Below are 26,037 nucleotides of genomic sequence, written 5' to 3'. Positions count from 1 at the left end.
TCTTCTTCTTCTTCTTCTTGGTCCTCCACGTCTCGAGTGAAAGTGCAGAAGAAGAGTGTGAACGTTTACCCTCCCGAGGGGGAGAGTGAAGCGTTCTGGTTCAGTTTACATATCAGCGCTGTGAGGAGAGCGTCCAGCTCACAGTCTGCGGAGGATTCTGTCTTTGCAGCAGGAAGATGTGAAAACATTTCAGATTCAGAAGTTACAGGTGGAACATTTTCATCCTGCAAACCTTCATGTAATCCAGTCGAGGATGTTTCTTCCTCACCGTGGTGTTAGCTGCTGCACGTCAAGGAAATCCACCTGACCTCTGAGCATATTTACAGAGAGAGAGAGAGAACGCCTATTTATATAGTTTATATGACCTCTGAATGATCTGCTTCTATTCAATAAAGCCTCAAATTCTTCGTCCCATCTTTGAAATGTTAAAGGAAGAATGTGCAACATGTTGCACATCAGCTCTTGTTTGCGAGGGGAGATGGAGGCTGAGCGGAGACTTCAGATTAGCCGAAGTGTCTGTTGAAGTCTCGCTGTTTTTTGTCCTGCTTTCATTGGTCGAAACGTAAAAGAGACCGGGCCTTAAATTGGGATGAGCTTTTATTCGAAGCTTTACGGTAACAACACAACGCTGGATTTAGAGATTGTTTGGCCTGGTGTCATGCTGGTGCTCACACATTCATCCTTTAACACTGTTTGGTGCAACACAAGAGGAAACACAATCACACTCTATTAAATCCTGATCGTTCAGCGAGTATTTCCTGTCCCTCCGATTATCTGCTCATGAAACCGTTTCTGTTCAGGCACTCACAGAAGTTTGTGATGTGAAGGGACAGATTGTGTTCTTCATCATGGGGGGGGGGGGGGGCGATCACGAGCTCTGATTGTCCTTTCTGCACATTTTTACACACTAAACACAAATCTGTGACATTTATCTCTTAAAGTGCCGTTTTTTTCTTTGTGGAAACTAAATTCTTAAAAATATAAACTTCTGGGTTTTTTTGCTTACAGCACCAATTAAACATCCGATGCGATGTGCATCATTATTTCTGGTATTTTCTTTGTTCTGATTGATATTATTTTATTCGATATTAATTCTCTCTTTTGTTGTGAACTTTCTGTTCTACAAACTTTCTTTACTGCTCGGGAACATGCGAGGTGGACACAACGCCTGGAGGATGGAGGAGGAATTAATAAAATGGCTGCATGGAAGACTTAGGAGGTGACACACACACACACACACACACACACAACCTAAAACAGCTGTGTGAGAGTGAGGAGAGACGACGGGGAGTATGAGATGCAAAACGGGAAAGAAAAATGAAACAAGGAATAATAATCCAGGATCATCCAAAGTTTATTCAACACGTCTGATTCACTTTTTCTAACTGAAGGAAAAACTCGATGAGTGAGTCTAAACAAGAACACAGAGAGGGTTGTTTTTTTTGTTTTTTTCAAACAGGTCAAATCCAGTTCAGGTCCATTTCTACATTTGTATGAATACAAAATAAACGTATTTGAAAAAAAGTTGATTAAATAAATAAATAAATAAAACATGATAATTATGTCCAAACAAAAACTCCAGTGGGCGATCATCGAAACTCGAAGACAAAAGATGATGTGACACATCGCCTCACCTTTTAAATGTTTCTCTGCTGTTTCCTGAAAACAGATCAACACCTTGAATTTAAGAAAATCGTCATTAAGTATCTCCGAAAACTACGTTTGGCGTTTAACATCATGAGAGCCGATCACGGCGTCCAACCGGCCGCTTTTTCATCCGTGACAACCTGAAAACGACGCGTTGAAGACGAGTTCAGGCACAAAGCGAAACACGTTTTCATGATTTGATGAATCTCAGATGAGACGGACAGATTCAGAGTTTACGCTGCGTTAGCTTAAAGCTAACACCTGGACTCGCTCTGTCACGGGCTTCGTGTTCTGCCTGAACATCAGCATTCCTCGTCTCAAAGATGGTGGCTGCACTGTCATAAAGAAGTTGGGACGATGTGTTAAAAACATCCTCACATTTCATTAAAAACAGAACAAAAACAACAAATCAGACGTTTCTGAACTTGATTTATTCTTGAATATTCATGAATGCATATATGCATGAATATTCCCTTTCTCCAGCTTCATCACGAACGCGAGGGGAAACTTCACCGAGTGGAGAGGTGAATATTGCCACTTGGAGAGGCGATGCTCGACACCAAGGCCCAAATCTTTAGTAACACGTTGCTGGCATCAAAATCCACAGTCGAAGTTCAACGCTACAGAATCTCTGTCTTTGTGCTACTTTCAGTGAAATATGAGATTTCGATGTTTTAAAAATCATCCACGTCCTGTTTTTAATTTGACTTCTCTCATCGTCCCAGCTTTGTGTGAAATGGGGTCATATTAAAAAATAAAAAAAAATAAAAAAAATAATCAGATTTAGTTCACTAAAGATGTTTTTTTCCAGACCTGACCTGAGAGGCCTTAGCTGCTCCTTTACGTGCGTCTGCCTTCAAACAGACTCCGACTCTGCGTCGCGTTTCCCTGACTTTAAAATAAGCTGCTGATCCTCGCCGTCCGTCTCCACTTCTCCCACCTCCGGAGGGAAAATGTTCTCCTTTCCTTACACTTGCATATATTCTACAAAAAAAAGCAGCAGTCCTCTAGCGGTAAAAAGGTCAAGTGCAAAATACTTATAAAAGGAAATATAGCGGGTACATCTGTCATCAAAAAGTCGGTATAATAACCACGCAAATCATCTCGACAAGCAGCCTGATATCGAGGAGAGATATCGCTTTCTGCACCATGTTTCTAATGTACATATATTACAATATGCTTGAACAGATCAACACCTCACTAAAATAAAACTCAAAATAAGGTACACATTGCATAAATGACTTATTGCTTTCAATATTTGTTCTTCGAGTACAAAAGATCAACAACTTTTTTCTCATTAAAACTCGACAGGAATCTTTTTTCAGGACGGTTTGTCTCCTCGATCGCACCGACACACCAGCTTCAGCTCCTTTCACGCCCTGAGTCCAAACGCCAACTCACTCCTCCCGTATCGATGATGAGCAATAGTGCAATAACGCGATGAATGAGCGATGTCAGCTCATCTCTCTTCTCTGACGGTTTTAAAAGAAAGCGGCTCGAACAACACGGCGTAAACACCGCTCCGAGAGGAGAGCTCGGAAATCTGCCCGACAACAAGCACTGTCGCCCCGGAGAGAAGGAAGCGCGCTGACCAGCTGCAGGACCCTCCCGGGAGGGGGGGGGGGGGGTTCACAATGCCAGATTTCTTTTTGAAAAACCGAGATATTTCTAGTCAAAATCAAACAACATCAATACCTGTCTGTTACCGTGGCAACGTAAAAAAAAAGCCCAAGGCAAAGTCCTAAAGGGGCTTTTAGTCTCCTGCAAACCGCCTGAACCTCCACTGCCTAAATGTTTCGTTTTATTTCTTTCTCTCTCTCTGTGTGGAGGAATACAAATATTCAAAGTAGGTTGGAATGATTCAAAGATCCTGTAAGAATGTTTTGGGTTTGCGTTGATTTTGGCGCCCCCTGTGGACAAAGCAGGACGATTCATCTCTCTACCGATCTTATCTGTTCACGAGGAGTTTGATTTATCTGACAGAAATGTCTTCTTTTTTATTTTTTATTTTAAACATCCGACGTGTAAGTCAGCGTCTGAAGGTATATATACACAAATACTGCAGAATGATTGACGAGAGAATCAAGAAGATTTTACAAATCTGAAAGATGCCAAACGTGCCTCTTGGTAAGAAAGGAGACGTTTCCTGCAGACGCTGCGTTTTAGCCGATCTTCTCTGTGTTCACCTTTGGAGTCTCTTTGTCGACACACTGAACCTCACACATCGATCTCCGCCAGCCTTAAAAACTCTAAAATACCTCCCTGTCTTATACACCTCCAAGTGCTCTGTGCGTAGAAACAGTGGCAGAGCATACAAAGGACACAGCGCTCCCCTGAGTTTGTCCTGTCAGGCGTGATTTCACAAACGCCGCTCTCTCCTGCCGAGTGTAATCGAGAAGTATTTCGTTGACGTGTTTACTCAGACGGCTGATTTACGCTGCAGGGAGCGTGCCATGGTCCCGCAGGGTCGTCTCTAACCTAAACACAACCCTCCAGAGGAGCTGGCTGCGCACCATGTTTGGGCGGGTGTTTACCCTGCACCCATCAGCCCGACTGGTCCCAGACCAAGCAGGAACCCTCGACCCACTGAGGGGGGGGGGGGGGGGGGGGGCAGCGCATGGTCTGAACCGGGACGACGTCTCATGTGAGATGAACGGCCTCTTGATCGTCTACACGTCTGAGAGTGGATTCAATAAAACACTTGCAGAGATCTTCTATACAGGACGACTCTGGGAAAACTAGGCGGGTGCGAAAGGAGAATCTCCCACTAAACACTTGCCGAGCTGATCCGTCGTGCGAACGCCGTTTACCAAACGTCCACAGGAAGAGAGAAGACCTCAAATATAGAATTAAACTTTTCTTTTCTTCACACACATTCATCGTCACGGTGCAAACAGAACAAATCAACAACAGAGGAATCGTTATGTGCATCAAACGGCCCGATCTTTACCCGCCTTCGTGACATCCGGGTCGTCCTGCCTTAAACTCTCTTTACAAAAACTAAAATATCTGCATCAAGACACGAGAAGGACACTTTGCTTCAAACTTCAGAGAGGATATTAATACGATCACAAACTGAACCGCTGAACGTTCACAAGAAGACGACTTCCAGACTACGAGTCTCAGAAACATCAAACACTCCTCACGGCTTTCATATAACAGCGAGTCCGAGCCCGACTCGTTTGACGACGTCACCGTCCAATCACGAATTCGGGTATCAGAATTCCTGTTTCCTAACAGGAGCAGAAGAAAACACTTTTCATTTCATGTCAAACAGAAGATTGTGCTCAAACATCCTGTGAGGAACTTTCTGGTTTGTGTCGATTTTTTATTTTTTTTTCAAACTGAATGATTTAATAAATTCACTGTGCATATTGATAATTGAGTCATTGAATAGTGAATTGGGACTGTGCCTCAAAAGGGGCGTGTCCAGATGAGTGGACCCCTTTCGAATCTTATTGGCCACCAAAAAGTCCTAAAACATGATTGGCTATTTGTCTTGTCAGAGATGTTTGTTTACTATTTTAGTATCACTTTAAAATAGTGTTGTATTCAAGATCACACTGATGTAGACCGAGACAAGACCAGGACCAGAGCGCTCCGAGACTGAGACAAGACCAGGACCAGAGCGCTCCGAGACCGAGACAAGACCAGGACCAGAGCGCTCCGAGACTGAGACAAGACCAGGACCAGAGCGCTCTGAGACCGAGACCAAGACAAGACCAGGACCAGAGTGCTACCAGACAAGACCAGGACCAGAGCACTCTGAGACCGAGACAAGATCAGGACCAGAGCGCTCTGAGACCGAGACCAAGAAAAGACCAGGACCAGAGTGCTACCAGACAAGACCAGGACCAGAGCGCTCCGATACAAGACCAGAACCAGAGCGCTCCGAGACCGAGAAGGTGTCAAATAAGGACCAAGACCCGTTTTGAGTACAACACTACTTTAAATTGTGACTTTGAATTCAAAGACGATGTGGTGACATCATCGATGAGTTCAGACAGAAGGGACAAATAAATCATCAATCAATCAATGTGAAGACTTCAGACCCCCCCCTGTACAAAAAGTCTGGACACACCCCTGCTCTCAATTTCCTGTATAAGTCGTCATTTTGCTGATTGCAGGAGTTCTATGGATCTGTCTTTAGACACTTTGGCTTGTTAGAGAAAACTACAGAATGAAAGAGGAAGATATATAAGAAGAGCTGTGCTAAATTCAGACGACACATAAGAACATTAAATACAAAATAAAAAGCAAAAACAGTTCAATATTTGTTTATATGATGATATAAATGTCTTTTAGCTTCGGTCCTTGGTTACTAAATCAAACATCCAAAACTTCGACAGCACAAACTCTCTGTGTACTTTGGTTTTAGAGGAAATGATGAAGGTAAAGCTGTGATTAGAATAATTATAAAGCTTTTTTTCCACACATGATTCTGTGGAGTTGAATGACCTCCTTTTGCTCTGTGTTATTACATATTTGGTTGCAGCCACCATTTACACGCGCTCCATCCAGCGACAAGCTACCCTGTCTGTGTACGGGTCATTATTAATAACAGGTTTGTTCACAATATGAGTGTAGCATGGATAAATAAAACCAAAGGAAAAAGAAATAAAAGGAAAAAGAAATAAAAGTGATGACAATGATTTTCTTTGTGCAAAGTCCAGAAATGATGGCTCATTTCTCTGAGATGATGACGTGAATGGAGAGGAGAGGAAAGGCAAGACGGTTCACCTCAAACTCGAAACGATAAATCTTCTGATCAAATTTTCTCAAACTTCATTTTTCCATCTATTTTTCTCCCTTCGACGATTTCAAACGTTTGGAGAAGAACGACCCACGACTTCCTGTCATTCTGTTCCTCGTGTTAATAAATTATTCAGTTAACTTATTTAAATCCAAATATCACCATACGATACATGATCAGTCCAGAAGAGTTTTAACATAATCTCTGTTTTAGCTTTGTGCGCCTTCCATTTCATTTTTAGTTTCGCAGCTATATTTTTGGTGAAATGTTGTTGTTGTTTTTTTTTTTGAGAAGGCAGCTGTTACCTCAGGACTCTCTCGTCACCCGTTCAGAAGGTTCCAGGTGAGCCGGAGTTTCTTAGTCCGGGTACCAGCTACAAACTTGTTTTTGTTTTTTTGTTGTTGTTGTTGTTTTTTTTTTTGAGTGCTGTGTGCGTCTTTCGTGGAATATGAGTTAGTGGTTGAGTGTGGCTGCCTGCTCTTTTTCCGCCTTTTCTTTGGCCTTCTCCTTCTCAATCAGCTTCTCCTCCTTCTGCAGCATCACCATGATGTCCGCCACCTGAGAGGTGGAGATGTCGATGTCCTCCTTGTCGATCAGCTCCACCACCTGGGATGATGTGAGGTGAAAGGAATTCATAAGAAGCTCAAACTTTTAAGTATTATTATTTTTTTAATTTATTTTGTTTGAGGAGTGAAAAGCCGAGGATGAATCTGAGCCGTGTCCTCCTACCTTGATGACGTCGTCGATGTCGATCTTCCCGTCCTTGTTGTCGTCGAGGGCGTCGGCGATGCTCTGCAGCTTGTGCTCTGGAATGTTCTGGATCTGCCGCATGACGCCGATCAGCTCGTCGATGCTGATCAGGTTCTCCCTGAAGGTGTAGAACAGACTGCATACAGGAAACGGTTACAAGGTTTGACCGCACGTAAAATGCGGTGGAGAAGTCGGCATGCTGCATTCGGGGGTTCCCAGATCACACCAATTTAGGAGTTTGATTTCTATTCACATCAAAGTTCAGATTAGAGCAAAGTGAATCTGTGCTAACGTGTTACTTAGAATTAATGGATTCTTATTAGGATAATAAGGATTTTTATTAGGAAGGAGTTTTTTAAGCTGATTGAGATCAAAGCTGAAGACAATGACTCAGCAAAAAAAAGCAATTAAAAAAACTAACCAAGATTTAATTTGAGCCTAAAATAGTTGTAAATGCTTAGTCAGATATTTAACATTATGAATCATCAGTTTATCCCTAAACTAAACTGATGCCACTTTGCCTTTTTTAAGTCTTTAAAATGAATCACTGTGAGTTACTGTATCGGATTTCATTCATTTCAGAGCAAAATAAATATTTGATCAGGGCTGTCAGCGTTAACTACTTAATCACTATTAATTAAACGCACAGTACGTAAACTCCACCACCAGGGGGCTCTCAATCTAAGCAATAACAAAAGAGGACTTTGAAGCTGGCGGAGAATCATGGGAGTGATTCTCTCTGAGTCAAGACAAACAGGCGAAAACGACCTTTGGTACCGTTTGTTCCTTTGAGCTGTTTCACGTCAGATTGGGTTTCCTAACCACTTCCTGTTTCTGTGCTTCAGTTCAACAAGGACAGAGGGTCATTACTTTATTTCAAAATAAAAGCACGGTTGAATTCAGACAGAAGGTAAAGCACTCTCGGCTTTAAAATTTTACATGCGAAATCATGGGATTTCAAACGTGATTAAAAAAGTAAATAATCGTGATTAACTATTAGTATTTAATGATTAATTGCGATTACAATGTTATTTGACAGCCCTGTTTTTAAAACGGGAGCACAACACCCACAGCACAGTGCAGCACTTTGATGTAGGGAGCAGGAAGGGGAGCTTGTTGCAGAGAAATTTTAGTTTGGGATGCACTGATCCAACACTTCCCATGACACCGACATCGCTCGATACCAGTTCCATAACTACGAGTCGGTACGGGGTCAATATCTGATCCCAGCGTCTGATCTGTGCATCCCTCATTTCAGCAGCGGATGGTCCACAATCATGATGCAATGTCAGTATTTAGCAAGCAAGCAAATGGCGGTTTTCCACAGTTGAGCTTACCTTGTGGCATCACTATGTTTAGTAAAGAATAATCTGTAAAATGTTTCAATCAATTAGGAACTTTATTTCTTTTGGTTTTTCAACTGTAAACTAAAAACTTAGCATCAATAAATGTTGCTGTGCATTCGTCTGGGAAACCATTTGTTCCTTGTTGTTGTATCTCCACCACCATTTTACGATGAAAACAATAATGATGATGAAGATGATGATGATGATGAAGAAGATGATGAGGATTGTTCAAAAAGTCGAGTTTAAGAGCTGATCATTGCTTGAAGGCTGAATAGGTGACTTTCTGAATACAAACGTGGCAAATATCACTTTTTAAATTTACTGTGGAGAAATAATTTTGCAGACAGAGACAGAAGTCAAACTCCCTCTGGGTTTGTTGTTTTTAAGTCTGTGTTCACACTGACAGAAGCTCAAACTCCCCCTAAAGCTGCTAGCCTGGCCACCATGTGGAGAAGAGAGACGGTTCCTCCTTGGTTTGTCAGGATTCAGATTACGAGACGAATAAGAAATGTGGGTGTGGTCACTTTGAAGAGCGCCGGGCTAGCTGCTCACTCAGGTTGCTAAGCTAAGCTAAGCCGAGCTAAGCTAAGCTAGGCTAAACACGACTTCAGCTACAAACTTGCACACGGCCAAGTCGCTACTCTGCAGCTCCACTACAAAGCATCATGAAATTAAACCCAACATTATGAACAATCACAAACAGCAGCAGAAAGAAGAAAGAAAAAAAACAACACGTCCAACTCTTACCCCACAGGTGGAGAGCTCCCACTGTCCATCTGTCCGTCCAGGATGACCTTGTCTTTCTCCAGCTCCCCGATGATCTTGCCGATGCGACCGATCATGCGGTTCACTCTCTTGGACAAACGTTTGCTCGCCTTCGACTCCTCTACCCCCTTCTCCTGGCCGGTCTTAGAAAGCTCCTTCTTTATCTCTTCCAGATCCTAAAAACACAACAAATAAACACATGATTAAAGCTGAGTCACAGTCACACCTTCTTCTTCTTCTTCTTAAGTCAACGCAACTCAAGTTTACACAGGTTTTAACAAACTGGTGATTTGAACAGCATTATGACAGATCTACGACAGACACCTCATTGTACTCCTGGACGTCGTCCTTCAGTTCTTCTAGCTCCTCCTTCTCCAGAGTCAGCAGCTTCTTCTGCTCCTTCAGCTTCGTGCACGCATCGCTCAACATGTCAATCTCTTCTTTGGTGATCTCCTCGCCCTGGAACGCAAACAAAACGATTGAATAAATTTGCTCCGAAATGACAATTTAAATTAAAACCATTTGTTAAATACAGGCTTGTTGAACTTGAAATAAGTCACATGAAGCAAAGGACATTCAACTTGCTTTAGAGAGGACTTCTAGTTAAAGAATGATTTAAAAAACAGAAGTTAAAGTTCAACATTTTCCCTCTAAAAAAGGCTCTGTATTAAAAGTAGGTCAAAGGATCAAACGTTTAACAAATACCACATGTGCACTTTATATAAAACCCACATCAGAGACAACCCGAATACATAGAAAGGGGTAAACGAGGGAAGAGCGAGAGGACACAGGGATACTCCCCATAACCCTTAAAAACACGTAACCACAGGAGGAGGAGGAGGAGGAGGAACTGTGCGGCGCTGTTAGATAAAGAGGGAAGGGTTCATCTCGGTGACACAGCCTGGAAGGATCCACGAGGAGAAGAGAAGGAGAGCTTCATGGAGATGCGGGCCAAGCAGAATTTGCAGGTTATATTTGGCATTTCTGAGTTGGTGGGACGTTCTTTAAATAATGAAAGAACAACTTGGACATGGCTGTGTTGTAATCAAAATGAATATAGATGCCTGCATTTTAAGAAAAGGGAGAAAGTATCAGATTGAAGTCAAAAGGAAATGTCTGCTTTTCCTCCTGCTTAAGAGCACACAGCTAAATACGAGCTGCAGTGGTTTGCCCTCGCTTCATTTTTATTTCCGCACTGCGGGCCGATGTTAACATCCATCTCATCACAGCCACTAAAATGTACATTTAGAGGTTATTTCCTGTAATTTGGGATCATGCTCCCGCTCCCTCTGGGCCGGAGATCAAAAGGCAGACTGAAATAAGTTTAATCAAATGCCAGAATAAGATGCAAGTGCTGTTTAGCCGTCATCCGGGCTCCGCTGGGAGAAAGAGCAGATGCTGTGCGTGCGGGGATAAACCGGGGCGGGGGGTGTCAGGGACATTTAGGAGGAGACATCATTAAACCTAACCTGGAAACGCAGGAATGACTGCCACTGTTCAAACTGTGTGACACAACAGGAGGGACCACGTGAAAAAGGAGGCAACAGGTTAATGCATGAATCACAGTCCTGGACGTACAGTATGCAATATCTGAATCAATGTTTCCTGCTGAAGGAGAGTTAAATAAAACCTGATATCCCACACTTAAATTATCTGACTCGATAATGATTTGAGATCGAAAGCCAGTTATGTTGACTTTCTAAATAATAAACAGAAGGAGTTCATGTTTATGGGGCTGCTTGTCTTCACTCATTAAAAAGCCCGTCGTGTGCACAAACAGAAAATTCAAGATGCCTCGTGACAGCAAAACAAAAATAGAAGTGTTGACGGGAAAAATCGTATTTTTATCGGATCTGAGACGAGTGAAGATTTTTTAATTCTGCTCCTCTTTTAAATGTCATAAATGGTCTTGAAACTTTCACATTGAAATGTAAAACTTGATTTTTACATTAAATGAAAACAACCGGCTCCATGCTCTTTACCTTCAGTGCTTCGATGACTGGGGCGGTATCCTTCAGATTCTCTGAAGCATCGACAGCTTTAGCCCGCTCGGCTTCGTGTTCCAACTCTCCCTCCTGCACAGAGCAACCAAACGGTCAATCTTACAAGATAGATAGATAGATAGATAGATAGATACTTTATTGATCCCGAGGGAAATTCAAGTAACCCTCAGAGCGACACAGATCCAAGGGGAATTATTTGACGATAATTTGAGGATGATGAAACGGGAGTGTGAAGACAACCAAAACACTTTTTTTAAAGAGCAGAAAGAATTAAAAGCTTTCGTTTCTCGTCTGCCCATATTTGCATATTTATTCATTTGTTTTGGTCCTGAACTTGACTTGACCGGGCTTACATCAAGAGTTTATTTAATTGAATGATATGGCTTTCTCTTACATGTCCTGATCGTTTTTTTTAGGATTTGTTTCATGTTTTGAAATCATTCTCTCTCTCTCTCTCTCTCTCTCTCTCTCTCTCTCTGTAATGTGTTGTGTCCTGTTCGGTCGTTGTTGTAGTTGTGTTATAATGGATGTCATCACGCCGCAGGCTGCAGAACAAATCTAGCTACAGGACAAACAAAGTATCCTGAACCGTCATCATAAGAGTTGTTACCCGGACAGCTTTCTCTGCAGCGTCCGCCAGCCTCTCCATCTCCCTGTCCTTGTTGTCCTGGCGTATGGCCTCTTCCTCCAGCAGCATCGTCTCCACCTTGGTTTTATTGTCCACTTGGGAGAGCTCCATCTCTGCCACCATCAGCTGGGCCTCCTTTGTCTGAGGGAGAAGAGTGAGTACCAAAATATGACAAATAAACGGTTCTACTTCCTAACTAATCCTACCTCTAAATTCCATATCTACAAGAAAAGTCTGTCAGATCAGCTGTGATCAGTTATGTCTTCACCACAGTTTAAAAAGAAAGCTCCAGACTCTTAACATACCACCATCTCAGGCAGATTCTGCAGCGTGGTCTTCAGCTGGTCAGCGGGGGAAAGCGTGTCGGGGAGGTACATGGCTCGGGACAGCAGCAGCAGGGACGTGGGGATCTGCTGGTTCAGATGCAGCTCCAGCCACTACAAGAAGCCAAACCCAGTATATATCACAGGTTTGGACAAATACAGTATGTGAGCTTACGTGGACAAACACAAGACGATAACACCACACATCATTTGTAACCTGGCTGCAGCTCTCCTTGACTACATCTTAGCCAGTCCAATCGTGCACTTTACAATTCACAAATTTTACAAACTAAAAGGAACACCTCCAAACGAGCAATAATTAAAAGGTCAGCTAAACTCTGTCAGATCAACTCAAAATGTTCATGACATTGTTCATTGCACAGATCTCATCTCACAGCTGTGAGAATATAAAACGCTTTGTGTGCACAAAGAGAATCCTGCTTGGTACCTGGCTGAGTTGCTCTCTCAGTCGTTCTTCTGTGACTCCGAGAGATCTCATCCCTCTGACACGACAGGCGGCCTGCACCTCGTTCACGTTCAGAGTCTCCACACCTTCTTCGGAAATCAGCTGGAAAAACAGAGAACACACAGAAGGCTCACGGTCATATTCAATGTCTCAAACATTTCAATAATAGAGTCAAGAAAAAGGACCTCTGAGCAACATTTGATTCTACTCTGATAGAAAGTTTTATTCACACCTTGTCATCCGCTCGGATCGCCCTCAGCTTCATGATGAGCTGGAAGCGGAGGAAGTTGTTGGTCCCGATGGACTGGAGCTCCAAGAGGCGGCAGAGCGCCACCAGCTGAGGCCGGGTCAGGTTGTCCAACGTCAGGTCGTCCTCGAACAGTTTGGAGAACTTTATGATCTGCTCGTTACTCGGACGCTCCCCAGAGTCCCGGATCTACAACGAAGAAAGAGTCACGCTTTGATTCACCCGAGGGAAGACGGACGACTAAAATCTAACGCAGGAAAAAGTGCCAACTTTCAAAATCATGAGGAAAGACTGAATGTTATTCTGAAAGAACTTTTTTTTAATAATAGTAAAAAAATAAAAAAATGTCACTTTTAATATTTATTACCAACAACTTCAACTCAAAGCACCACAGGAGACATGCCTCTGGTTTACCACCAGATGGCAGTAGTGAGAATATTTTCTAACATCCCATAATTCACTTCTCAGACCTGACCCTCCACAATCACACACTATGATGAGATAAACTACATTTGATGTCACGCAAACAGTGAATGAAGTATGTTCCTCTAAGGTGGAGGAAATAAATTCAGCGGCAAGCTCTGAAGCTAAATCTTGTTATTTCCACCAGGAACAGGAGCTTAAAGTTGCCGTGGTTTGGAGTCATTCAAGTAGGAAGCTGTCTTCATTAATGACTCATGAAAATCTCTCCACAGTTAGAGAGAAAATGACTTTATAGCTGGTGGTCTTTCTATAGATTATTCGTTTTTGCGAGTCTCTCTCAGTCAAAAAAAAAAAATTACAAACCATTTTCAAGACTGCAAAAATTATCAATTATGATATTATTAACTTTTGGACTTTAACATCTGTACGACACGACTACTGCAAACGGAGTGTGTTGAGGCAGCAGATGCAGACAGTGGTTTCTCAATGAGACACCAACCTTCTGAAAAAAGGTGGAGAACTCCTCCGTCACGTTTCCCTGGGCGGCTTTGTTCCGCAGAGCGATCTCCTCGATGGTGTCCTGCAAGAACTTCGCCATCTCCAGTTTGACCCTCAGCTCCGTTTTCAACCTCTCCTCCTGAGAACAAATTCAGAATGATTCTGCACGATGACCAAAACAAACATCTTCATGCTTACTCTGTTTTCAAAAGAGCCGTAGTTGAGCTAATGCGTCTCAAACGGCACTGATGCACTGTAGTTATTATTTCAGTGCACGTCCAGCAGCTTGGAAAATAAAAGCTGCTTCTGATTTGATGTTTCTCTTCTGTTTCGTGCAGCGTCAGCGTCTTGATTACCTTCTTGGATTGCGTCTCGAATGTGGACGGCAGCATGTTGGGAAAGAGTTTCAGAGCCACAGGAAGCAGGAACTCCATAAAGGGAACGATGATGAACACGAGGAAGGGGAGGAGCCTGAAGACGTCTGCACACGTTCTGAGGAACTGGAGAGACAACATTTAATTAGACTGGACTCAGTTAAAAAAAACAAAAACAAAAAAACTGCATATTTAAAAATAAACGTTTGCTTCTTTGAGTGATGGAGATTTTTTTTAATGCCTCATGGTTGATGGTGTCAAAGTGTTGTCAGCACTCCTGTCCTTTCTTTCCAATAAAGGCACAAAAAGCCTGAAAAGAAACTCAACAGGCTGCATTTTCTGCACGCCGCCACCAGAGGGCAACAGTGCCACGTGAAGCCACGAGTGTGTTTACCTCATCCTCTTTGTCCCACTGTACAATCGCCCTGCTCAATCCCTCCACTAACAGTTCCAGCAGTCAGCACTTTTAACCCTGAGCCCATACATCTCCACAGCAACAGAAAACTCCTAATTCATCGCTGCTTTATTTCACATTGAGGCGCGGAGTGAACGCTGAACATTCTGCCTCACAAGGCTCAGAAGACTGTCCCCTTGAGCCGACAGGAAGCACATTTGTTCAGCACAGACCTGAACAATCCTCTGAGATTAGAGGAACCAGTGCCAGCAGTGGGCTACTTCATTGTACAGCTGTCCAACTGTGGCTTACTGACTGTCCTGGGACACAATCCCAACCGGGCATCGACAGAAGCAACCCCTGAGGAGAGAAGGCCAAAACACGAGTCCGTCTTTCTCCGCCCTTTCCACCTGCATGTCAGCGGAAAAGAAGGGTGAAGGATTTAGGCCAGCATGAGTGAAAAGGCCTTTTGTCCGCAGGCCCATTGACATGTATATCATCTCCCAGAGTCCCACATCAAAAGGAGGGAGGAGGGGGCGACAGATTAAAATGGCCTTTAATGGAGGCCTGAGTTTTTTTAAGTGAATATGAAAGGAGGAGATTAAGGAGGCAAAAAACCAGGCCGGCTCGGATGAATGGAGTGTAGATGGCGCTCAGAGGGAGTCAGCTGCATGAGAAAAGATGCAGATGAGTCTGTGCTGAAAGTTTAATGAAGGGGGGAAACTGTGGTCATCATCGTCAGCCCTGACCAGCAGCTCCACTACACTGATGCGTGTGTGTTTGTGTGTGTGTGTACTATTGTCTCTGAAATGCAACCTGGGAAAACCCCTCTTTAGAATAAGGACAGCTTCTCTGTAAAGCTTTCTGCGTTCTAACCTCTCTCCATTTTTCAGAAGCATCTCCAACATTGATCCTAGTCTGAGCAGCTTTCTGCTGCTGGAGCTTATTAGAAACATGCAGAGGCTTTTTAGCTCGGGTACAATCACTTCTATCTGAAGCAGTTCCACTGCCCGCTTGCATCGCTGCAACACCTGTTGACCTGATAACTGCTCTCATATCTGGCAAACCCAGGGGCGTCCAAAACGGCCTTCAAAGCCCTTTGAAGGCCGTTCTACCTTCTCTGGTCCAAACAAATCCAGAGCATTCAGGAGCAGAATCTAAAGTTAGAAGGAGGACATACTGGCTGCTGCATTGTTGTCAGAGAAGCTTCAACACAGCAGGTTTCCTTCATGATCACAGAGGAGGAGAGCGTCATTAATTGATCCTCATCTGTGAGACGGGCTGAATGTCTTGTTGTTCTACGAAGTCAAAGAGCTACAAAGTTGAATGTTATGAATCTATTTTAAATCTTAGAAGAGAAGCATCTTTAATTTTTCCATCAAATCCACTTTATATTCAAGTTAATGATTTGGTTTGATGTCAGTTAAAAAGTTAAAAAAGTAAATCCAGCCAAAGTACACAAAAAGATGCTAAGACGGGGGAACTGGAGGCCAAGTCCTCCACAAACAAACTCGTTATTTCCCTCATTAATTGGATCCTGACAGCATGGCCACTAAGTCTGTACTTTCCTGTACTATTAAGGCCGGATATAAGTGTGTGAGTGTCACCTGAAGTGACGAGGTCACCTTCCCTGAAATGACACTTTGCCGTTTGCCAAACCCGTGTTACATGTACGAACGGGCACCGAGCCTCGGTCCGGACAGCGTATCTCAATTTCACACAGCCGGCAGATTCAGAACAAGCAGCTTATCGTGTCAGAGAAAAGGAAGAGTTCGGTCTCCTCTTCAATCTCCACGTGACGTTTAGAAAGTTAAAGGTCACATATTCTGTAAAATACACCGTGATTCTCTAACATGTGTCTCCAGTCTGTCTACAAACCCCCCAATGATGAGAAAAGTCCGTCCTCTCTGTCTTCTGCCTGCTCCACTTTTCAGATAATGTGTGCTCAAAAGGGCCATTTGGAGATTTTCCCTTCATGACATCACAGAGGGCAGTAGCCCCTCCTCCAGGTGGGTGACACTCCCACAGCTAGGTGTTTGTTCTGCCCTCTGAGTCTGCCTTCTCACCGTAAACAATAGGACATGGAGCCAGAAAGCACAGAGTACACCCGAGCCCTTCCAGAGAGGGGGCGTGGCCAGACACAGCTCATTTACATATTTAAAGCTACAGACACAGAAACAGCCTGTTCTGAGCAGGGCTGAAATAGAGGAGTTTATAGACATGATCAAACACAGGATCAGAGTGGATTTACAACAACACACTTCACACACATGTTGAAGAGGAGCTCTGAGATTTATTTACACTGAACAAGAGGAGAATATGTGACCTGTTTTTATTTTTACACTGCACAGTGCTCATGATTCAGTAAAGCCAACCTCACCTCAGACTCAACGATGAGAAACTTTGGGCTAAGTGTAAACACTGGCTGGCATTAAAGTTAATCAAAGAGGCAACACATAAAGCTTCACCTTAAAGAGCTTTGGTCAAGAAGCCCAATCTGCTCAGTGTAAAACTCAGCGTGCAGCCAGTTTCTTTAATTGATCCCATTAGGCTGGGGAAGCTGTGGATTACACACTGCAGAACAAGATGTCTGCGTTGTTGGACGTGAAGTGAGCCAAGTCATCAGTAATCTTCTGAACTCCTGCTGGTTATCTGCTCTGTGAGCTTCCAGCAAGACACGACAAATAACTTAAATAATGTCCTGTAACTGGAAAGGTTTCGCGTCAACATTTCAGTTTATCACCTTCAGATGCTCTCTGCTAAATCTGAGCAGCTAAAATCATAACACATGTACCTCCACTAGCTTTGTTGTTTTAGCACGAGTTTGATTATCCACATGTATTACTCAGGTCTGATTCCTCCTCCCAGACAATCGCAGGGTCAGTCCCAACTCAAGGCTGATCAGAACCGATTATTTTACCAGATTAGCTTGTAGCGCGAGTGGAATAAAGATCCAATCTAAGCGCCTTAGTGTTAACATGTTTGATATCAGCGGCTTCTTTGGAAATGTTGTCATTATAAAAGATAAAACTGTTACAGTAAACTTTCAAAAAACAAAAATTCTACTTGTGGCTCAAGAATTGTTTGCAGAAAACCGAACAGATCATGTTTGGTCAGAAACCAAACATGATCAGAAAATAAGAAACCTGCATCCCGCCAAAATACTTGAAAAGGAGGGGCCCAGTAAGGCTTAACAAAAACAAACACACAATGCACACTCTCTTTGCAAAGCGCGAAAAAATTGTGTAAGAGGACATCCGGGTAAACGGAGATTTCACAACTTTGGAAGTTTCGTGTTACAGTTTCACTTTTAATGGCTGCCTCTCTAAAAGATGCTTTTTAGTCTGTGGAAGGGGGTCTTTGCTCACAGGTACACACATCATCACTCCACCTGCTGCCTTGTTAAGAGAGATTACTGGCTGCGTCCTCACATCGCTGACCACGACCTCGTGCATCATTGAGGGGGCTGGCAGGACAAGATCCGGGTAAAGTGCACGTGTGACTACATGTAATCTTTTGAACTCACATTCAACAACTTTATATTCTGAGAAGTTTGACTATTATTCATCTATTTTCAGTGTTGAGTCTTAAAGAAAACATCTGACACTGTTACTGGAGCGCGAATTCTCTGCCGCTGCTCACAAGCCAACTGTACAACTCTGTTGTTTTAAGCGTTGTCTGAACGTGTGGCCTGTTAGTGGTTGCACAAGACCGCATTGAAAAAAAGAAAAAAAAGGAGGGAAATTCCAAGGTAAATTGAATTTGATAAAAACACTGGAGAAACAACATCATGTCTTCCTTTTCCTCTGCAGCCCTCACCTGTCTCCTCTCGCGGCGGGACAGTGGGTGTCCGTTCAGCACCCTCCACAGCATTCTCCCAGCAATAGTTGTATCAATCCACAGCAGCCTGAAGCCGTGATAGTAGTGCTTGACTTCATCTTTAACCCACTGCCTGAGCGTCCTTTTCACAGGTTTGGCCAGCGTCGGGCTGTACACAGGCCCTCCTTCCTCCAGCTTCTTCTTCTTATCCTTTAACGAACGCAGCGACTTCTCCACCTTCGAGTCGTCCAGTCTCCTCCTGGAGGTGTGTATCCACCGAACACCGGTCACGTCCTGTGGTCCTACTATCGTCCACTGTGGGCCCGTTGTGATTGCAGGGTAAGATGAAGAAGAGGCCGCCGCCGCCGCCGCCGGCGTAAACGAGCAGTAGAGTCGCTGTGAGTCTGCACTCCTGCTGGGGCCGATGAAGCCGTCTGATAAGGGGTGAGAGGGGCCGAATGAAGAGACTGAACTACCGAGTCTGAGCCCGTCGAGTCTGAGGAGAATACAGAATCAGGAGCTTTAGAATACAAAGTTTACACTCGACACATGCTGCACATGTTGGCAGTTAAAGGCGGGAAACTTAGCAGACAGAATATTGATTTACAACTTGCTTTCCAAATAGAAATGTATAGTTTGAGATGTGCCTGAGCAAAGGCGTCATGTTTTTACAGGGTTTGCTTTGTGACTTCTCTCTGCTCTCTCACTTCAGTGTTTAAGATAGCTTTCAAGACTTCATCTTTAAATCGATGCTCAGGTTGGTTAAAGGAAAAGGTGTGCCCTTTGCTGCACAAGCAAAATTCACTTTGTACATTATGCAACACAAAAAAACAACAACCTGGAAGACCTGTGACACTGAAGTGAAGTTTCAAAATGGTTTTATTTTACTGCATGCAGAACTTGAGCTTTGAAGTGGAGACGATGTTCAGCTGCATATTTTGTGACTTACTTTTGACTGGAGAGTCTGAGCGCCGTGCAGTTGAAGCAGGCGCCATCTTGTCGATTCCCTGAAAGGAAGAAAAAAACAAAAACAAACATGAGACGCTGCGCTCTGATAATAAGCCATAAGATGGAGAGAGACACAAACACAGATACGGCACACGACACTGCTGACAAACAGATGAACAGATCACACATCAGCAGCTGTGTGCAGATTCTCACTGCGTCCCTCTGCGTGTTTCTGAAGTCACTCTTTATTTCTTTGACAATTCTCTTTCTCGAGAAATGCTACAAAAGTCTGCTGCATTATTCCCCTGACGTCTTTATGTCATCTTCTGCGTTGTCTGTCCTAGTTTTATTTTTGAATGCTCTTAAAAACATTTCCCTAAAAGCTGGGGACGAAGAAATAAACTGAATGTAAACTGATTTAGCCGTACCACAATGAAGAATTGCAAAAAGTCTGCAGCCGTCTCTGACTGGTCTTTAAACTGTTTCATTATCCTCCATGTTAGGACAAAAGTTCAACTTTCATCTGAAACTGAAAGAAAGACTTGTTTTAATAATTTCTTATATTATTTTGCTTTGATGTTTTTTTCTCTCCACAAACTACATTTTTTAAGGAATATTCTGTCATGTATGTTTTCTTCAAAACAAACGCCGGCCTCTGGGACTCTGACACCCTCTATGGGGCCAACAGTGAGGCTCCCAAACCCCTGAGGTCGCCATCAGTATGACGTACATGCAAAGAGAAGGCGGAGTGGTGAGACACTTTCAACCTATCATCTCAAAGCACATGGCTAAGCCACGCCCCCCCCCCCCCCCCCCCTCCCCCTCTCCTGTCACGTGGCGAGCTGGAGTAAACCCAGTAAGGCCTGGTTGAACATGACAGGCTGTTGCTGGCAGGCAGCCAGGAGGACACAGAGTTTACTGGAACAGAGTCACCTTTTGTGGCCGAGCGATCAGTAACTGTAGCACCGAGAGAAAACCCTGGAAATACATGAGATCACCGCTAACAGAGGAGCATTCACCTGGACGCTGCAAGCAGCTTCACAACGCTGCAGGGTTTCACTTTGTGCTTTTTACACCCGGGGAGGGTTTTTTTGTTTTGGTTTCACATTAGATAGATATGAATGAGCTCTATCTGGTTGCAGGGCCTTTCTTTATATCACTTAGCTGATAATGTAGTTACACCCCGATCAAAGACATTTTATACAGGTTTGTATTAAAGAAAATCTACTTTATGAATCAGAAAAGAGACGAGGATAAAACACACTTTCACTTAATAATTTTAAACCCATGTGCTGCTCCATATAGTTAAACAAAAAGTGAACATGTGAGCTGACCATACGACGCTTCTACATCCAATAAATGACCAAAAGCTGCACCGATTAATCCAATAAATGGTGATAAAGTTATTGTCAGCTATTCTGATCATTGATATATTGGTTGAATTAAGTCATTTGCCCTTTGGGTGCACATTAGCACCTCACTAACTTGGTGTGTATTCTCATTCAGGTCTGAGCTCTTGACTGTGTGCAGGACAACGACACATCGTGAAGAACCTTCAAAAGAGCTCCACATGTGTCTTAGTGTTGTAGACAAACACACATGTTCAAACACTTACACTTTAAAACAGTCATTCAGCAATGTTACACAAGCATGTTTTACGTTTCCATGGCAACACATTCTTGTTTGCTCTGCTTCAACTAAAGTGAATAGAGAGGGGGGGATCATGAGTCACGCACAAGATCCCAGCGAAGCCAAACTAAACCTCAAAATGACTCCTGTGAATGAACGTCTTTGTAAATACAGGTGAGGTATGAGGGCATGAATCAAATGCAATGTTGCTGCAGTATTGAGTTTCCTATGCGGGTCAACGTTGCTATAGAAACAAGTTCAGTGACTCGCTGATTCACACTCCTGAAAAAATGAGTTTAAGTCACGACAAAGGAGGGGGTTCTAAAGAAAAATGTTGAGATCTTAAACATTTCTGTAGCTTTGGTGAAGTAACCCACAGTATAAATAGGCCATGTTGATCTTTGTTTACTATAGAGATGGCCTAGAGTTGATCTTGACTCAAATAAAGTAGCTCTGTGGCCAGGAGAGGTCATGACATGGTCACGCTCTGCCTGCCTGACTTCTACGTGCAGCCTGCAGCTGTCTGTCTGTGAAGCACTAAAACTGCAGCCTAATAGCACTTCCTCATTCACAGCATAGCACCGAAACAGACCTGGGGTCATGACTCTGAGTGCTCCTGTTATTAGTTTGGGTAAAGACACTTTCTACTTTGAATCTCAGCTGTCTTTTACAGGAAAAAAAAACAAAAAACAATCCACCCTGTTTTGAAAATCGCAACCTGTGCAACTCTCTGCTGGATTAAAGAAAAGCCGAACTTTCATCCAAAGTTTGACCCTACGTTTACCTCTGGATGAAAAAGTAGCAGAGGCAGAAGGAGGCTACATATTTGGGTTTATCACTGGGAGAACACACTTGACGATTTATTCTCCGATACTGCTGGATCCCACATAGAACTACAAGCTGTGCATGCAGATCCACTGCAGCTACCTTAGTTAAACTTCACATGTATGCGTTTACGGTTCGGAAACAAACGTGAAACGGGTTCAAAACAATCGTGTAAATGGCACAGGACGCCGTTAAGCTTCAGCCCAGACTGTGCGTCGTTTAGAGATGCCCGGCTTTCTCAGCAGGTGGCTCTCAAATGTCAAGCGGCTCCATTCATAGAACCCATAAAGTATGACGTTTTTAGGTCATTTCCCACGGGGCGACGGTGACGCTGCCCGTCGTACAGAATAAATGTTAGCGCAGATGTTTGAGACGTGCACGCTCAGGCATCTCGGAGAGGAAGTAATTGTGAGTGTGGCTGAATAAATCCACATTAAACGCTCTAAATAAACAATAAATTGGTCATTGTGTGGCTGCAGATGCTTTCCGAACAGACTCCTAATACTTCTTCTATCTACCATGAATGTCCTGTATTCTTTTAACACTGTTAGATAACACCTTAATCTTTATTACTTCTGACCTGACAACCTTTGATAAACGACCCCTGCACAACTACTTTGCAAAGACAGCACTCTGGTCAATGTTCAGCAGTAAAGAGTAGGAACGAAAGGCCATCAGTCGCTAAAACTATTGACCTCAAGCAGGTAGAGTTTGAAAACGATCCTTATTTATTCACAGCTAGCTGGTTTGCTGCAACTAGAAAAACAATTTTTTTGACAATGATAAAGAAATCAGAGGTGAAACTGTCTGATTTCTGCTTGTTAAAACTCCACAGCTCTGCTTGTTATATTGATGTGAATCTTCACAGGAAAAAACCTGCACTGAAAGCACATAATGCGGCTCAGTCTGTCTCAGGTGGAGTTGTTACAGACACTGACCTTTCATCGTCCAATTTGTCTGATAATCTGGGCCTGAAGCCAGGAACGCCGTCTCCTGCGTCCCGGCGCAGACGGACAAATTCCGTTTTATGACCCTCTCATCTATTTATAAGCACGGCTTTAATGCACCGGCTGAAGTGGAGACAGTTTTCTAACGTTTCCAGGAATGTCTTTTCCCTCTCTCACTAACGGCTGGAGTGCAACTACTTAACAAAGAGTTCACAAATACAAAGGCGTAAGAAGGAGAGGTATCATCTTTACAGCGTATCTCTTATATAACAACCAACGTGAAACGCTTATCAGACACAAGGTAACACGAGGCCTCTTTACTTTTTTATCACTGCCCACTTCAAGACAGGTGCAATATGTTTGCATGAGAAATAAGAACGTTTCACAAAAAACAAAAAACAAACATGGGAATAAGAATCAAATAAATCAGGTGCAGTATTACAGATGTAATCACGGTTATGCAAGTATTAAAAGTGGGTGATATAGATTCTCAAACTACTCAGTTTTGTATCACAATACTACAACATGTGGCGCTGGTGGCGAGTACGTACGGAGGTCATAGTCCTCCAAGCTAGCGGCCTGGGTTCAAATCCGACCTGCAACTCCTTTAATGCATGTCTTTTCCCTCTCTCTCTCTCCCTCCCTGATTCCTTGCAATACTGCTATATATCATGGGTAATATTGTGTATTTAATACCTGATGTTCTCCATGATGCAAAAGAAACACTCAACAAATATTTATATAAAAATTTTATATTTCATTTTCTTTTTACACTGATTAAAAATATCTTTACCAAGAGTGTCCTGGTCGATAAAGGCTCACAAAGGCCCTAAAAGGAGCCTGGAAAGTGTTAACACAAAGCAGTGCTCGATAGGCTGATGAAATCAAATCAGCACAACATAAAGAACCAACATCTCGCTAGTTTTATAACCAAGCCTTAGGATAAGGATAAGGAGAGATCTGAATATGCTGAATGAACAGATGGGAAACCTGTCAGCCAAAACGACGAGCATCCTCTCAGACTGCAGTGGAGGAAGGGGGGCGCTCGCCAGCCTCAACACACACACACACCATGTTGTCCTCAAATAACCTGAAGCCCAAATCATGTTTTCTCTCTACTTTGAATTCAACACAGCATCGAGCTGCCATACCTCTCACAGGTGATAACACCGAACCTCAACATGAAACACACATGTAATGCAAAAGTAGTATAAAGTGTAACGTAGCTGTAAATACTAAGACATACGGGTTTAAGTGGGATGCTGATCACCTTGAGTCACCCCCCTTCATCTTCATTACTGGAAACCAAAACATGATCAACCCAGGATCACCTGCCCCATTTAAGCCATGACTGCTCAATTTACTAATACGAATATGTTCATTTATAGACTTTATAATGTCTTGCGTGGTGATAATGAATAAAAAAAATAGAAAACTTACCTTTCCTGAATTCGTTTTTTAATGACCTGGATGTTTTCATGAGAGGCGCCCGGGACCTCGTAAACAGGATTAACGCCATGAGGAGGACTTTAACAGTTACAGTAAGTAAATAAGTCTACGAGCTAGCTAGCTAGCCGATTAGCTCGCTTCTGTTTCCTCAAACGTCGACTCGATAAGGACGGACCGCAAAAACCTCGGAACACAGAAAAACCCCCAAATCCTTCTTTTAGGCTTTTAGCAGTCCACGAGGCATATATGAGTGTACATAGGAAAAGCTAACTGCATGTCATGCCCTTTTCTTCTGCGCGGATGACAGATAGCCGGGCCGGGCTAACGACGTCACGTCAAACTGGTGTTTCGTATTCTTCGGGAAATGTTGCGTTGCGTGGGGAGGAGACACTTCCGCTATGTTTACAAAATAAAAGCCTTTATTTAAGAAGCTGTCAGTTATTCGTTCTGCAAGGGGAAATAACTACGTCTACATCCTACACACACATAGGCTGAAATACATGATCCCATGGACGTGCAATAATTGATATTGATGGGCTGCAAATGAAAAAAAGCACAAAAGCAGTTGGGGGTTTTTGTGTCTTGCTCAAGGGCACCTTGGCAGTGCTATGGAAGTGAACTAGTACCTCTCAAGTTACCATATTTCTGGTCCCATGCCAAGTCCCTACAGATTAACACTGCTGTCTCTTAATTCAAATTAAAGTGAACAACTGTATTGTACATGTTGCTACTATGTATTTTATTTTCCTCTTAAATATTATTTCTTTACACCTTTTACCGTTATGTACTATTAAGAGTTAAAATGTCTTTCTAAAATGTATTTTTTATTATTGCATTTATTTGTAAAGCCATTCTTTTGGCTAAAAAAGGTGTATCTGACCAAAAAGTGTAAATTAAATTAAGATTTGTAATTTTAAAGTATGAACAATCAGAATGACAACATACAACTTTTATTAAGAAAGAAATGCACCATGACCCCTGTAAGCACCAAATAGAAGTTTCTATGTTCTAAGTATTTCTGCATTATAATTCATTTTCTTATTTTCTTGTATATTTTAATATTTTATATTCAGAGAATCCTCCTTATTTTCTTCATTGACATCGTTTTGAATCGGCTAATATTTTGAAGGATGAACATTCGCCGGAAGTTGTGTTATTTCAGGAAATTTGTTTCTCGCCCCATGGCTGCGTCTGTTGGTATTGCATGCTTATGCTTTAATTCACAGGTCAGTGTTAGTGCTCATGGAGAAAAAAAAATGAGGGCCTCTGCTTTGCCATAATCAGGTCAGTGCAGCCAGAGACTCAGTTCAGTCAGTATTTCAGCTTGCACAACAACATAGGTGGCTGTATGTGTGGGTTATTCTGTGCTGCCTTGCATTTAATAAAGTTAGGGCTAAAGCTGATGGAGTAAAATACTAATTAAGGGTAGAATAAGCCTACATAACGTTATAGGCCTGCTGATTTATTTTATTTTTTTCCAATGTTTTCATTACATAAAATATCACAATATGTTTATCTTATTCAAAAAAGTGATCATTTAAACCTGACCTATTGTGAATGGCAGATGACTTTGGGCCAGACATGAAAAACAAGTGCTTGTGGCCCCAAGTCACTAAGGGGCCCCCAAGGGCTGACAAACTTTAAACCATAGGAACAGCCTAGAATGTGGTAATGACTATGGGGCCCTATCTTAATCCGGGTCTGAAGGGCTCCCAATTGATTTTTGGCTAACAGGTTCTAGAATAGCCACTGAAAAGGATAAGGAACTGAGAGGATAGATGGATAAATAAATAAATAAGGGAC

The 26,037-nt window shown here is 42.9% G+C and overlaps 1 protein-coding gene across 5 annotated transcripts; it reads right to left on the bottom strand.

Annotated features, from left to right (window-relative positions):
* Positions 1-1,336: 1,336 nt before the first annotated feature.
* letm1 (leucine zipper-EF-hand containing transmembrane protein 1) lies at positions 1,337-24,582 on the bottom strand. 5 transcript variants are annotated; one of them, XM_079369753.1, is made up of 15 exons: positions 24,226-24,582; positions 19,386-19,443; positions 18,437-18,932; positions 14,206-14,349; positions 13,851-13,988; positions 12,914-13,117; positions 12,664-12,783; positions 12,198-12,329; positions 11,875-12,033; positions 11,244-11,336; positions 10,731-10,763; positions 9,586-9,720; positions 9,244-9,437; positions 7,130-7,286; positions 1,337-7,006 (listed from the first exon to the last, which is right to left on the bottom strand). In XM_079369753.1, the coding sequence occupies exons 1-15, from the start codon at positions 24,302-24,304 to the stop codon at positions 6,854-6,856; spliced, it is 2,295 nt and encodes a 764-aa protein (XP_079225879.1). In that variant the 5' UTR covers positions 24,305-24,582; the 3' UTR covers positions 1,337-6,853. The 5 variants fall into 5 exon arrangements, with proteins under 5 accessions (XP_079225879.1, XP_079225880.1, XP_079225881.1 ...); XM_079369754.1 differs by having other exon boundaries at positions 7,130-7,268; XM_079369755.1 differs by lacking the exon at positions 10,731-10,763.
* Between the last annotated feature and the right edge of the window lie 1,455 nt (positions 24,583-26,037).

Source organism: Symphodus melops, assembly GCF_947650265.1.
Source record: "Symphodus melops genome assembly, chromosome: 19".
NCBI lineage: Eukaryota > Metazoa > Chordata > Actinopteri > Labriformes > Labridae > Symphodus > Symphodus melops.
This window is presented reverse-complemented; position numbering and strand designations above follow the sequence as displayed.

Bases quoted from the DNA above. Each gene is read 5' to 3' on its own strand.
- letm1 (XM_079369753.1), bottom strand. From the start codon at position 24,304: ATGGCGTTAATCCTGTTTACGAGGTCCCGGGCGCCTCTCATGAAAACA. The intron at 12,034-12,197 runs GTATGTTAAGAG...CTTCTCCCTCAG, and splicing joins AGAATCTGCCTGAGATGGTG to ACAAAGGAGGCCCAGCTGAT. The intron at 7,007-7,129 runs GTAGGAGGACAC...ACATCATCCCAG, and splicing joins ACATCGACGACGTCATCAAG to GTGGTGGAGCTGATCGACAA.